Below are 12,224 nucleotides of genomic sequence, written 5' to 3' on the forward strand. Positions count from 1 at the left end.
CGAAAAATACGGTATGTCTCAGCATAGTATGTTCCTCCTAGGACACGTGATGAGGATAGAAGCCTAGCCTTTTAGATTTCCACTGTGGTCCTTGTTGACCATTGTCACATTCCAAAACAGCATCGGGCACATTTCAGAACTGGCAGAGTGTGGCCTGGGATTGTGTAGTGCTGAAAAATGCACTGGAAAACATATTTCCCTCATATATTTCAGTCTTCTATAGACTCTTACCACCCATGAATGCCCCTGTACCATATATAGATATCTTTACTTTATTGCACAGATGACTTGGTGGGTTCCTACCTGGCATTCATACAATGCATTACAAGCAATGTATTACAATGTATTACAAATTCAAGCAATGTATTACAATGTATTACAAATTAGATTAACAGTACAGGCCTCACTCTGTCTTCTTGGAAGTAAGTCCTATTGAATTCTATGGGGCTTACTCTCTAGTAAGTGCACTTAGGATTGCAGTCTAAATTGTAAACTTGTGAACTGCAGTCTGTATTCATGCTTTGTTCCCTTGTCATTAAACAAATGTAAGGCTGTGTATAATTTTATATAGATAATTTAAAATTCAGTTTTTTGTTCTTGTGTTAAGAGGGAATTTGGTGAGACTTAAGAAGAAGAAGGTTCTGCTGTTAGATGTATCTTTTCTAGATTTGGGTAATACTTTCCCAAATGAGCACTTTTTGCAGTGTTGGCTTCAGAAAGCAAGATTATAATTTCAGGTTTTGTTCTTTTAATTAAAGTTAGTTGAATTATTTAAGTGTTACAAATCCTACAAGCTTTAACCAACAAAATAATTTACTGATCTTCTTATATTTGTACAGCTACAGCACCTTGTATTCACGTATGGGATGCAATGAATAAGCAGACATTGTCTGTATTGCGATGCTACCATTCAAAAGGCGTTTGTTCAGTCAGTTTTAGTGCCACTGGCAAGCTTCTTCTGTCTGTAGGGCTGGATCCTGAACATACCATTACCATTTGGAAATGGCAGGAAGGTAGGAAGGTATTTTGTTTGTCTAAAACACATTTATCTTGTTCATTGATCACTACTTATTGGTACAATACAATTGTCTATATGTGACTTTGAATTACAATTAATTCTTCCTATTAGGTGCCAAAATCGCTAGTAGAGCTGGTCATAATCAGCGTATTTTTGTAGCAGAATTCAGGCCTGACTCCGACACACAATTTGTTTCAGTAGGAGTAAAACATGTGAGGTTCTGGACACTTGCTGGAAGAGCACTTCTTAGTAAAAAAGGACAAACGAGTTCAATAGAAGATGCACGAATGCAGACTATGCTGTCTGTAGCATTTGGAGCTGTAAGTAAATAAACATACTCTTTACTACAGTTACTCTTTTTACTGTTGATGTTTCCATGTTTTCATTAAACTATGACTGCCTTTACTACTTTAAAGACTAAGCAGCTCAAACATAAGTTGCATTATAGATTTTGGAAGCCGTTGAATAGTATTTAAACACTTCGCCTTCCAATGCAGATATTTTGTATATTTAGAAAAACTGATTTATTTAGAAAAATATTTTTAAAAACATTTGAGGGTATTGAGGAAAGTTCTAGTAGTGATTCAGACTTCTCTGTTAAAAACTAGTTTTGGAGCGAATGTTTTATGAGCAGTTACCAATATTGTGCTGCATCCATAATTCGCTAGAATCTGATTGAAACCTCGGTTGAGTACCAGATCTGAACATTTTTTCCTCTATATTATAAACTCAGAACATTATTTATTTATTGGTTTGTTTATTTATTAAATGATGTTTGAATCTTGCCAGAATGGTCAAATGCAGTAATTGCGTGTTAAGATCCCCAGGAGCTTCCCAAAAATAAAGACACAATTGACACGGATTTTAGTTTTTAGGTTATTGGCATAATTTTGGCCACAACTTTATTGATTACAGATAGTGAGGGGTTTGTTTAGGCATTGGTTCCCGACTAGCTGCACCTGACCGCAGCAGGGCAGCACTGACAACTGGGCCCCACCATATTGTCAGTACAGGTAAACATCATGGGGGAGCAATGGTCCAGAATCAGACTCAAGCTCACCCCAAATGCTCCCAGGGACTCTTGCGTGGCCCTACCCCCCCCCCGAAAGTGGTTGACAAAAGCATGGTGAATCCCTGGATTCCTTTAACGGAAAAGCTTTGCGCATTGGAGGGGACAGGTATTCCAACCCCACCTCCGGACCACCTTGAAACAATGCCTAACTGCCAAACCTTATAAAATTGTGACAATTTGCTATGTGGCAGGCGAAACCCAAGTGGCACCAGCCAATCAACCAAATGGGAAAATTCCTACCAGGCCCCTGTCCCAAAACAGACGACCCACGACGGCATAGCAAGGTCATAGCAAGACCCTAAATATAGGGAGGGTGGGCGGGTGATCCGGTGCAGGAGGCGAAAAGAGGAAGCTCTATGCAATGTGCAGCGGTATATAAAGGTCCCTCAGTTAATACACAAAATTCCCCATTGGCCAGATTTGCCCAGCAACCGAGGGACCACCAATCAGGGTTGTTGTGGCTATCCAATCGCTCCCACCCACACAAACAGTGAAGTCAGTCCTGATGATCTCACTGCAACACGTGCCCTCTGAGGAGCACTCAATTTACAAGAAAATCTCCAATACCATTAGAAAGCCACTGAAGTGCAACAGAACAGGACAGACTTCTCCTGACACCTAAAAAAATGTTAAGAAGGTGCAAGGCAAACCTTTCTGGGGAGGGAGTTCCATATTGATACTACCAGAGAAAATGACATTTTAACTGGCTTTGAAAAAGGAAAGCCTGGATAAGGGCCAATCTTAATTGGCAGGCAAGTTTCTATGGGAGAAGGTAGTGTTTTGTTTCCAGGCCATTAAAGTATTGAAACCGTAAAACCAATATTTTTAACTGATAACATAAATCATTTTGCTGAAGATCTTTTGAACTGGTATAAAATGCTTGTAGCAATTAACCACAGTTAGTATTCTGTCCACTGTGCTCTGTACAGTGTACAGTTTCATTATAAATATGTAGTTTCATTATAAATATATGCATTTTCCCCCTTTTGAAATCATGTGATGAACACATTCCCTCCCTCCTTTTCAGAATAATTTGACATTTACAGGTACAATCAGTGGAGATGTGTGTGTTTGGAAAGAACATATACTGAATCGAATTGTAGGCAAAGCTCACAATGGGCCTATATTTGCAATGTACACAACACTACGAGATGGCTTAATTGTAACAGGAGGCAAGGAGAGGCCGTGAGTCTGGTTTTCTTACAGATACATTTTACAAATATATTAATGAATGCATAAATGTGTTGAAGTAAATTACACTGTGGTAGTTCTACTTTTAAATATACAATTCATTATTTGTACATAAGTAAACTGACAGCCTAAATCTATTTATCTCTGTTAGCTGTAGCAGAGCAAGTAGCGACTTTTACTGACACAGCAACCATGGCAACTCTTGTTAAATGTTAGAAAAATTCCCTACCTAATTATTTACAATGAGTAAAACAGGAAACTGATTTGAATGATTTCACCTGTTTCCCACTAGTATTGCATGGTTTGCTGCTAGACTCTATCTTCTTTAGCATAATACTAATAAGCCTTTCAGCAAAGTAATCATTTCAAAGTGAGTGACTGACTTTAAGAAATAATCTTGTATTTTTTATGTTTTCCTATATTCTTACTGCAACAAAATGTATTATAAAGTAAGGAGTACCCTCAGTCATTTTCTCTCACATAGGAAAGAGTTAAGCATGTACTAGATTATGTCTAAGATTAGGGGAATGAATACCCAAGTCAAGGGAGTGAAAAGTTGAGCAGTCACGCTCTCACTGGCTAGCATATTAGCCTTAACTACAATGTGACATGAAATAGTTAAAATAACAGAAGCGTCTACAAAATAGTAAACATGTGCTTAACAACTATGACAAATGTGGAAATCTAAAAATTACATACTCTTAAGTAAGCTAAAACCATTGCAAAATAGTTTGTGGATAGCAAAACTGACATAATATTTTATATTTTAAAATAGCGGTTTTAATTATTCATTCGTGAATCTCAACTGTGATATCCATTGAATGAATGGAATATGGGATTTGAACACATGCATTTTACATTGAGCGATTTTATCTATTCTTTCTATAATGTTTCTTTATTTTCACTAGATCAAAAGAAGGTGGAGCAGTTAAACTATGGGATCAGGAGCTAAGGAGGTGTCGTGCCTTCAGATTAGAGACAGGACAGATAATTGACTGTGTTCGCTCTGTGTGCAGAGGCAAAGTAAGTGCTGGTCTCGTCTCCTTAAAGAGAAGACAACATCTATCATGTTGATTCATATTGGTTTTATATCATCTTTGCTTATTTGTCAGCAACCTATTTTTTCTGTTTGTTTCTAAGCATCATAGCATGGCCACTCTCAATTTTAGCTGTTAAAATTCTATTCAAATATTAGATAAGAAGAGCTTGTTAGACAAAAGTCTTATGTAGTCCAGTGCTCTGACTGTGGAGGTAGCATATAGCTGTCAGGATTAGTAGCTACTCCATGTAACTACTCCATGAATTTTGTCTAATCCCCATTTAAAGCCATTCAGATTGGTGACCTTCACAACATGTTGAGGAAGCATATACGCATGTTGGCATTTTTGGTACAGTGGTGCCTCGCAAGACGAAATTAATCCGTTCCGTGAGGCTCTTCGTATAGCGGTTTTTTCGTCTTGCGAAGCAAGCCCATTGACAGCTTAGCGGATTAGCGCTACAGCTGTCAAGCGGCTTCCAGCGATCAGCTGTTAAGCGGCTTATCAGCGGAACAGCTGATAAGCGGCTTAGCGGCTTAAGAAAAGGGCGAAAAAAGCGAAAAAAACCCGCAGGGGGATGCAAGATTTTTTTCGTCTTGCGAAGCAACCCCATAGGGGAATTCGTTTTACGAAGCGCCTCCAAAACGGAAAACCCTTTCGTCTAGCGGGTTTTTCGTCTTGCAAGGCGTTCGTCTTGCGGGGCACCACTGTATTTAGTTTCTTTGTTGTACCTTTCACTGCTGTTTCTTGACTTGGGCAATACTCTAGCAATATTGAGATCCTCTCTGGTGCATGAAAGTATTGAGGAAGGGAGAGAAAGAAAGGAGGAACACTAATAGGCAGTGGCCTAGCGTGGGGGTGCAGGGGGGGCCAGCCGCACCGGGCGCAACATCTGGGGGTTAGGGTTAGGGGGCGCAAATCCACGGGTTAGGGGGTGCAAATTACTTGCCTTGCCCCGGGTGCTGACAACCCACGCTACGCCACTGCTGATAGGAGAAAAGTGGCAGTTTTCACAACAGGAGAGGTTTGAGCAAAGAGGGGATGGAGGAACACACAGAGAGAAAGTGGTGGTTTAAAGCAATGTGATATATCTAATTAGATTGGAAAGGGAGGAACAATGAGGGCTATCTTTTTGTTCTTTAAGTTTTAACAAGCAGAAAGAACGATTATGTCTACAGCACAGAAGCACAAGCTAGCACCAAAAAGCTAACATGGATACAGCACAGTCTTTCCCAATTTCCTTCTTGCTCTACTCAAATCTTTCCCAGTGTGAATGTGTGTGCAAAGGGGCAGGCGGGCGGGTTGCAAAATAGAAGAGAGAAGGAGGCATGGAAATGGGGGTGGTCTGTATGCAAGGGACACTTGAAAAAAGGTGGGAGAAGGAGGTAGATGTGAAAACCAGGCAGTGCAAAGGGGTGTGAAAAACAAGGAGGGAGGAAGAGGCATGGAAATGAGTATGAAGGTGAAAATAGGAGTACAAAGGGGTTTCAGAAATAGGGCCTGGAAAGGTGAAAAGGGAGCTTAGTAGTTGCAAGGGAAGCTCAGGGGTTAACATGGGGGAAATAGTAGGAGGTTAGCAATCAGAGTGAGCAAGGATCCTGCCCCCCTAGTATTTAATATTTTCATGATTTCAACAATTCCTTTAGTGGAAATATGTTCATGATTTCTAAGTTACTATGCATAGATTCATGTTACCCCTCATCAACAGATGCTTTTTTAAAAATAGTTTTCATTAACTGAACATTGTTCCAGGGGAAAATTCTTGTTGGGACAAAGAATGCTGAAATAATAGAAGTTGGAGAAAAAAATGCAGCATGTAACATTCTAATTAATGGTCACATGGATGGGCCTATCTGGGGACTAGCAACACACCCTTCTCGTGATGTTTTCCTTTCTGCTGCAGAAGATGGGACAGTCAGACTCTGGGATATTGCTGATAAAGTAGGTATAAAAATTACAGTAAGACTATACAATTGTTTAGAAAAATTATACATTAAAAATAAATCCACTGAGAAAACTTGCACATATTTTCTTTTAAATGTATTTCCAGGAATTAAGTAAACATAAAAGCTAAAAATAAATCGTGACATAATCTTGCTATGCTATATTCATTGTACATAAATGGAAACATTTAATTGTGCTTCCTTTTAAAAACCAATTCTCACAGAAGATGGTGAACAAAGTAAATTTGGGCCACGCAGCACGCACTGTGTCTTATAGTCCAGAGGGCGACATGGTGGCTATTGGCATGAAAAATGGAGAATTTATTATCTTGTTAGTGAACTCTTTGAAAATATGGGGAAAGAAAAGGGACAGAAGATCAGCCATTCAGGACATCAGGTGAGATATCATGTTCCCTTACCTGCTGTGGTTCTGGATTCTCTAAAAATTATGCTCACAGAACTAGATGCAGCATTAAGAACATAAGAGTATCCCTGCTAGATTAGACCAAAGTCCCATTTATGCCAGCAATCACTCCCCACAGTGGCCAACCAGGTGCCTATGGGAAGTCCACAAGGACATGAATGCGACAAGGAGACTTGAATGTGACAGCACTCTGTCCAGTCATGTCCCCAGCAAATAACTATTAATCTCAGGGCCATGGGTCATTCCTGTATTGCAGGGGGTTAAACTAGATGACTTTTATGGTCACTTCCAATTCTATGATTCTGGAAATTCACAGCCACCATGATCTAGTTATCGATAGCCTTATCCTCCATGAATTTGTCTAAACTCTTTTTTAAGCCCATCCAAACTGGTGGCAATCACAAGATCTTGTGGTAGTGAATGTACTGTGTGCACACTACTGCCTGTCACCATTTTTTGAAGGGAACAGAGTGATTTAGGCCCCTTTAAGACATACAATCAGTAGCAGCCAGTGGGGTGGGTCTGCGTTGCTCACCTGGGTTCCCGATGCTGCACATCTCTGCCAGTCAATCTGAGGGGGAGGGGCAAGGTACCAGGGAACTTGGCACAGTGTAAGTGGCAGGAGCCTTGGATTGGCTCTGCCGCTTCATGCCCACTGCACTGAGCTCCCCACTGCTTTGCCATTCTCCCTCATGGTAATCGGGAGCGACATGTGTGAAGCCAGCTCAGCAATGCTGTGCTGTGCTGCTAACCTCTACTGCACACCGCTGACATAAATAGACACCTGTTTGGTGGGTGCATGTGCAAGCCAGAAAGAGAATTTTTTTTAAAAAAAATATGCAGATTTTGCAAAGCCCTAGTGAAACCCCAAGGTTTTCAAGAACACAAATTACTGACAGTTTCAGTGGTGGTATTTGTGGAGTCTATACTTGAGGTGCTGTTTAACTAAGGTTTATTCAGAGTAGACCCACTGAAATTAATGAACATTACTAAATGAGTAAAAATGTAGTTGAATACCATGCTATGTACAGATGAACAGAGAACAAAACAGGAATAGCATAACAAGTAGAGTAAAGGATGCTATTTGATGTGGAAAAAATGTTTGAAATGGAATAAAACCATTTTGTGGCGAGAAAATTGTTAAGAAATGACCAAGTTTGATTTGGAGAGGTTCAGTTAGTGATTAAAGGGGGGGAAATTCTCCACTTGATATATACTATGAGAAAGACATGATTTGATGACATTGTTACTTAGAAGTAAATCTGTGTTCAGTGAGGCTTACTCCAAGATAAATGTATGTAGAACTGCAGCATTTAAATGTCTTTTATTTCATATTTATATAGCATATGCTTTAAATCTTTGCTCCATTTTATACCACAATCATTTTACAAAATATCTGGCATAAAAAGTAAATGAAAAAAATAATATTTTGAGATTTGTTTAATACAATGTCACCAGCAAGAACTCATTTAACCTGTTTATCTACATAGGTTCAGTCCAGATTCTCATTATTTAGCAGTGGGTTCCAGTGAAAATGCAGTGGATTTTTATGACCTGACATTGGGGCCTACTCTTAACCGAGCTAGCTACTGCAAAGACATTCCTAGTTTTGTAATTCAAATGGATTTTTCAGCAGATAGCTGTTATCTTCAGGTAAATATAACTGGGAGCTTTTATTTTTTTATTAATTTATTAATTTGTTTGTTACTAAGGTATGTATTTTTGTTTTTATATTGTAACTTCCCTGTGATCTTTGGATGAAGGGCAGTAGAAATATTTAATTAATAATAACTATTTCCAATATCTTACTCTGTTTATCCTCTCTCACATGTAAGTAGAAATACATCTTGGAACTGATGGTTAGTTTATGTCCAGGAATTAAAAACTCCTATTTGTTTCATGTGTTACACAGGCTCAGACATAACAAAGAGCACATTGGGAAGGCGCAGTGCTGCAAATAGGCTTGCAAAATAGAAGCGCAGTTAAGCAAAGCTTCTGTTTGTGAGCACCAGTGCCTCTATGTGTCTACCAGGCCACCAGGATCTGTGTAATTAGTGAACCCTTTTTCAAGCCATTGTTATCATGCCAATAGCCAGCACCCACATTTGCTACCTCTATGCAAAGGTGCTGGTTCTCATGAATGGTGCCACTGTAAGCTTGAGAGTGGCTCCAAGTTATTCACTTAGAAGCTGTCATTATGTCTGAACCAGTTTAAAGACAATTCAGCTTTTGTGTTGTGTTGTAGAAATGCACTACTTTTTATATTCCTAGAATATTCTGTTCAGTATTGTTACCATGACTAGGCTCAAGCGAAAACCAAAGCCGAATAAGAATAAGAATTGGACGGTTGACAGGATAGCATAGGATCAGGTACATACACCAACAGTTTTACTGTTGATTTTGAAAATTATATTGATTAGTATCTCTTGATATGTTGACCTATTTGTTCCTTAGCAGGAACGTATTTCAAGACAAAAATATCATCAGAATATCTGCAATTGTATCACTCTATACTAATTCTTATAGGTCTCTACTGGGTCTTACAAAAGGCAAGTTTATGAAGTGCCTTCAGGAAAACAGCTCCTGGATCAAACTGTGATTGATAGAATAACATGGGCCAGTTGGACCAGGTAAATCCAGACATACTGAAGCTTTCTTAAAATATGCCACATCATTTCCTGCCCAAATTTATGCAATTCCTGTTTTATGGATGTATAAGTAGTTTTTCTGACACTATTTGTGCTGTGACATAATTGCTGTGCACCACCCTGTACTCTTAACAGAATAAATGATCTATGTAAACCCTTTAAATAAGTAAATAAATTTACATCAGTCCTCTAGATCAAAATATGTTTCTTGAAACGGCTCCATTTTCTACCTTTTGCTTCAGCATTTTAGGAGATGAAGTTGTTGGAATCTGGTCCAGGCATGCTGAGAAAGCCGATGTAAATTGTGCCTGTGTTTCTCACTCGGGAATCAGCCTTGTAACAGGCGATGACTTTGGCATGGTCAAGCTGTTCGACTTCCCTTGTCCAGAAAAATTTGTAAGAACCTTTTGATTGAAGATTATGAGAGCTCCTTTACTAAGGTGAACCACTGTAAAATTGGAGAAGGAAAATTGCAGGATATTTTTCTTTACCACCTAGTTTTCTTCAACAGGACCTCTGGAGTCCTTTGAAGATTGAAAATGAAAGATACAAGTATCATTGCTTGCTTGGTGGTTTGAGTCAATGGGACAGTCCTGACTCCATTCATACAACTTGCCACTAACCTGTTGCAAGTAGCTGTTGCGTGCCCAGGTGCTGCAACCCTGCCAACCTGACCCAGTAAAGAAACCAGACAAGACTCAAGGCCACAACTTTATTGATTCCAGATGTAAGAGGTCTGACATGGCTATTGGCTAATTTGGCAGGTAGTCTTCCTGGCCGTCAGAGAGCCATTTTGGTTCCCAGCCATCTGATATTCCCCCAGCAGAAGCAGCCTCTCATCGGGAAACATTGGGCAAGGCAGCGCCGGCCTGCAATGCTGTCCCACCTTCTAAGATGTAAGCGGATTTGCATGCCCAGGTGCTGCCTGCAACAAGTAGCAGTTGCAGCCCTTTGTGGACAGTTGAGTAGCAGACTGGACTCAGCCTAGCCCCAGAGTGCTGTTCCCCAGTGGAGGAGCACAACACTGAGAGAACAAATGAAAGAATTCATGTGCAACTGCAGTATCACTGTTCTGCAGTTCTCTACATAGAAACAGAAGTGTGGTTCAGCAGCTGGATCAGTGCAAACTTTAAATCAATCCAGCCGCTGAACCACACTTCTGTTTCTAAAGGGTCAGGAGAGATTGGGATAGTGTGGCAGTAAATGTAGATGGTAGCAGCAGGTTGTGGGCGAGATAGATTAAAAATAATTCTACATATGCATACTGTGGGATTAGGGGCTCGTTTTAAAAATAATGAAAATGACATGTAGCTTTTGTTTTATTTCAAAGGCAAAACATAAACGATTTTTAGGTCACTCAGCGCATGTGACTAATATTCGTTTTACAAGTGGGGACAGATATGTTGTTAGTGCTGGCGGAGATGACAGCAGGTATGTAAATCTTTATCTAAATGCTAGAAAAATACAGATTAAAGCAAATTATTTTCTGCTTTTTCTGAAAATGGACTCAGTGTTTGTATTCCACTCCCTCGCTGTGCAGACGTGTGGGAATGTTTTAATCACATGTCTGTGTTTTACATTCCAGCACTGATTGTTGGAGTCTTGTGAACGGAAGTTCCGTTCTGTATTGCTTTTGTGTGCTCTCTTCTCTCTGAGAGCAAGGAGGAGAGGAGCCATGTTTTCCTTTGTCCTGATTTTGTATATAAATAAAGTAGCTTAGTACTCACACCCCAGAGCCTAGGTTCTGCTGATGTTGTTTCTCTGCTAATGTGTGCTCAGTGTCTCTGGACATGAGTCACAGAATCTCATCAGGGAGGAAGATTGAGGAGCGGCACACAGATGAGAGGAACAGGCTGGCACATATAATGTCGCTGCCTGGTTGCCCACCCTGCCTGCCAGCAATTACCCCGACACTCAGATGCTTGAAAGACAAGCAGTCATGTTGAACTAGCAAAAAACCAAGCATAGCAACTTTAAATATACATTAAAATTACTTTTAAACTCTATCAGCTTGCTGTAACTTTTATTTCTTCTCTTACTTTCTGTTTGAAAATACAGCATATTTGTCTGGAAATGTGTACATATGCCACATTGAGAGACATGGAGACCTTCCAAAGAGGACACTACTGAAGAGGCGTTAGTGCCCCACAATTACAAAGAGACATTCTCCAGTGTCCAGCATGCTTCGAGAAATGGTGCTGATAAAAACAGACAACAGTCCACCTGACTGACTAGAGTCTATCAGAAGGATGGAGCACTGCAAATGTATTGAGTCTAGTCACATTACTGCAGTATCAGATATCCTACATCTGTTTCCCACTCACTGCCAGATGCTGAAACACATGGAAAGGAAGAAGTGAGTTTTGGCTCAGTGTACAGTTTCCCAATAAGATCCTGAATTTGTAATCAAGAGATGTTATTTCTGACCTAGTGCTGTACATTGCTGTGTTTACTTTCAGCATGAATGTTTAAGTACTGGGGATTGACTCTCACTCAAATAGAAGACTCCTTATTTTATTACTGAAATGGAAGCCACCTTGCAGCTCTTAAACTATAATATTTTTTTAAATGGGTGAAAATAAAATAGAAAATAAAAGAGATAAACCAGCAAAAGGTTTATCTAGTTCACAAAAAAAGTCCCAAGAATTAAGTTTGTTCCTAGGACCTGCAGAATTCTATTGGTTTTAAGGCTTGGGTTGTAATCATGTCTGGTGAATGCTAGTAGACATGCGTGAACCCATTCTTCAAGGCTAATTTAGTGTTTTTGTATCACAAGCATTAAATTAGTTCTGTGAGCAGAATAACATTTGCTCACATTGTGAGTGCCTTGCCCACAACCTAAAAGTCTAACTCTGGTTTTTGCCTTGTGAATAAAAGTGTTCTCAATGAAA

The 12,224-nt window shown here is 39.7% G+C and overlaps 1 protein-coding gene and 1 long non-coding RNA gene across 10 annotated transcripts in view; both read left to right on the plus strand.

Moving 5' to 3' along the window:
- The window catches only part of EML5 (EMAP like 5), a 90,193-nt gene extending 77,969 nt beyond the window's left edge, over positions 1-12,224 (plus strand). For 6 of the 9 annotated variants that reach the window (XM_081908451.1, XM_081908448.1, XM_081908452.1 and 3 more), the window contains 11 exons: positions 840-1,013; positions 1,130-1,338; positions 3,118-3,275; positions 4,190-4,304; positions 6,071-6,259; positions 6,486-6,658; positions 8,176-8,338; positions 9,212-9,315; positions 9,576-9,729; positions 10,664-10,764; positions 11,392-12,224. In XM_081908451.1, coding sequence (XP_081764577.1) covers positions 840-1,013; positions 1,130-1,338; positions 3,118-3,275; positions 4,190-4,304; positions 6,071-6,259; positions 6,486-6,658; positions 8,176-8,338; positions 9,212-9,315; positions 9,576-9,729; positions 10,664-10,764; positions 11,392-11,428 — 1,577 coding nt within the window. In that variant the 3' untranslated portion in view covers positions 11,429-12,224. Of the gene's footprint in view, positions 1-839; positions 1,014-1,129; positions 1,339-3,117; positions 3,276-4,189; positions 4,305-6,070; positions 6,260-6,485; positions 6,659-8,175; positions 8,339-9,211; positions 9,316-9,575; positions 9,730-10,663; positions 10,765-11,391 lie in introns of those variants that run through there. The other 3 variants (XM_081908454.1, XM_081908455.1, XM_081908449.1) reach the window with 2 other exon arrangements.
- LOC309373074 lies at positions 4,326-5,583 on the plus strand. Its single transcript, XR_014169776.1, has 3 exons — positions 4,326-4,677; positions 5,036-5,160; positions 5,315-5,583. It is a non-coding gene; the product is annotated as an uncharacterized lncRNA (long non-coding RNA).

Source organism: Podarcis melisellensis, assembly GCF_964234715.1.
Source record: "Podarcis melisellensis genome assembly, chromosome: 1".
NCBI lineage: Eukaryota > Metazoa > Chordata > Lepidosauria > Squamata > Lacertidae > Podarcis > Podarcis melisellensis.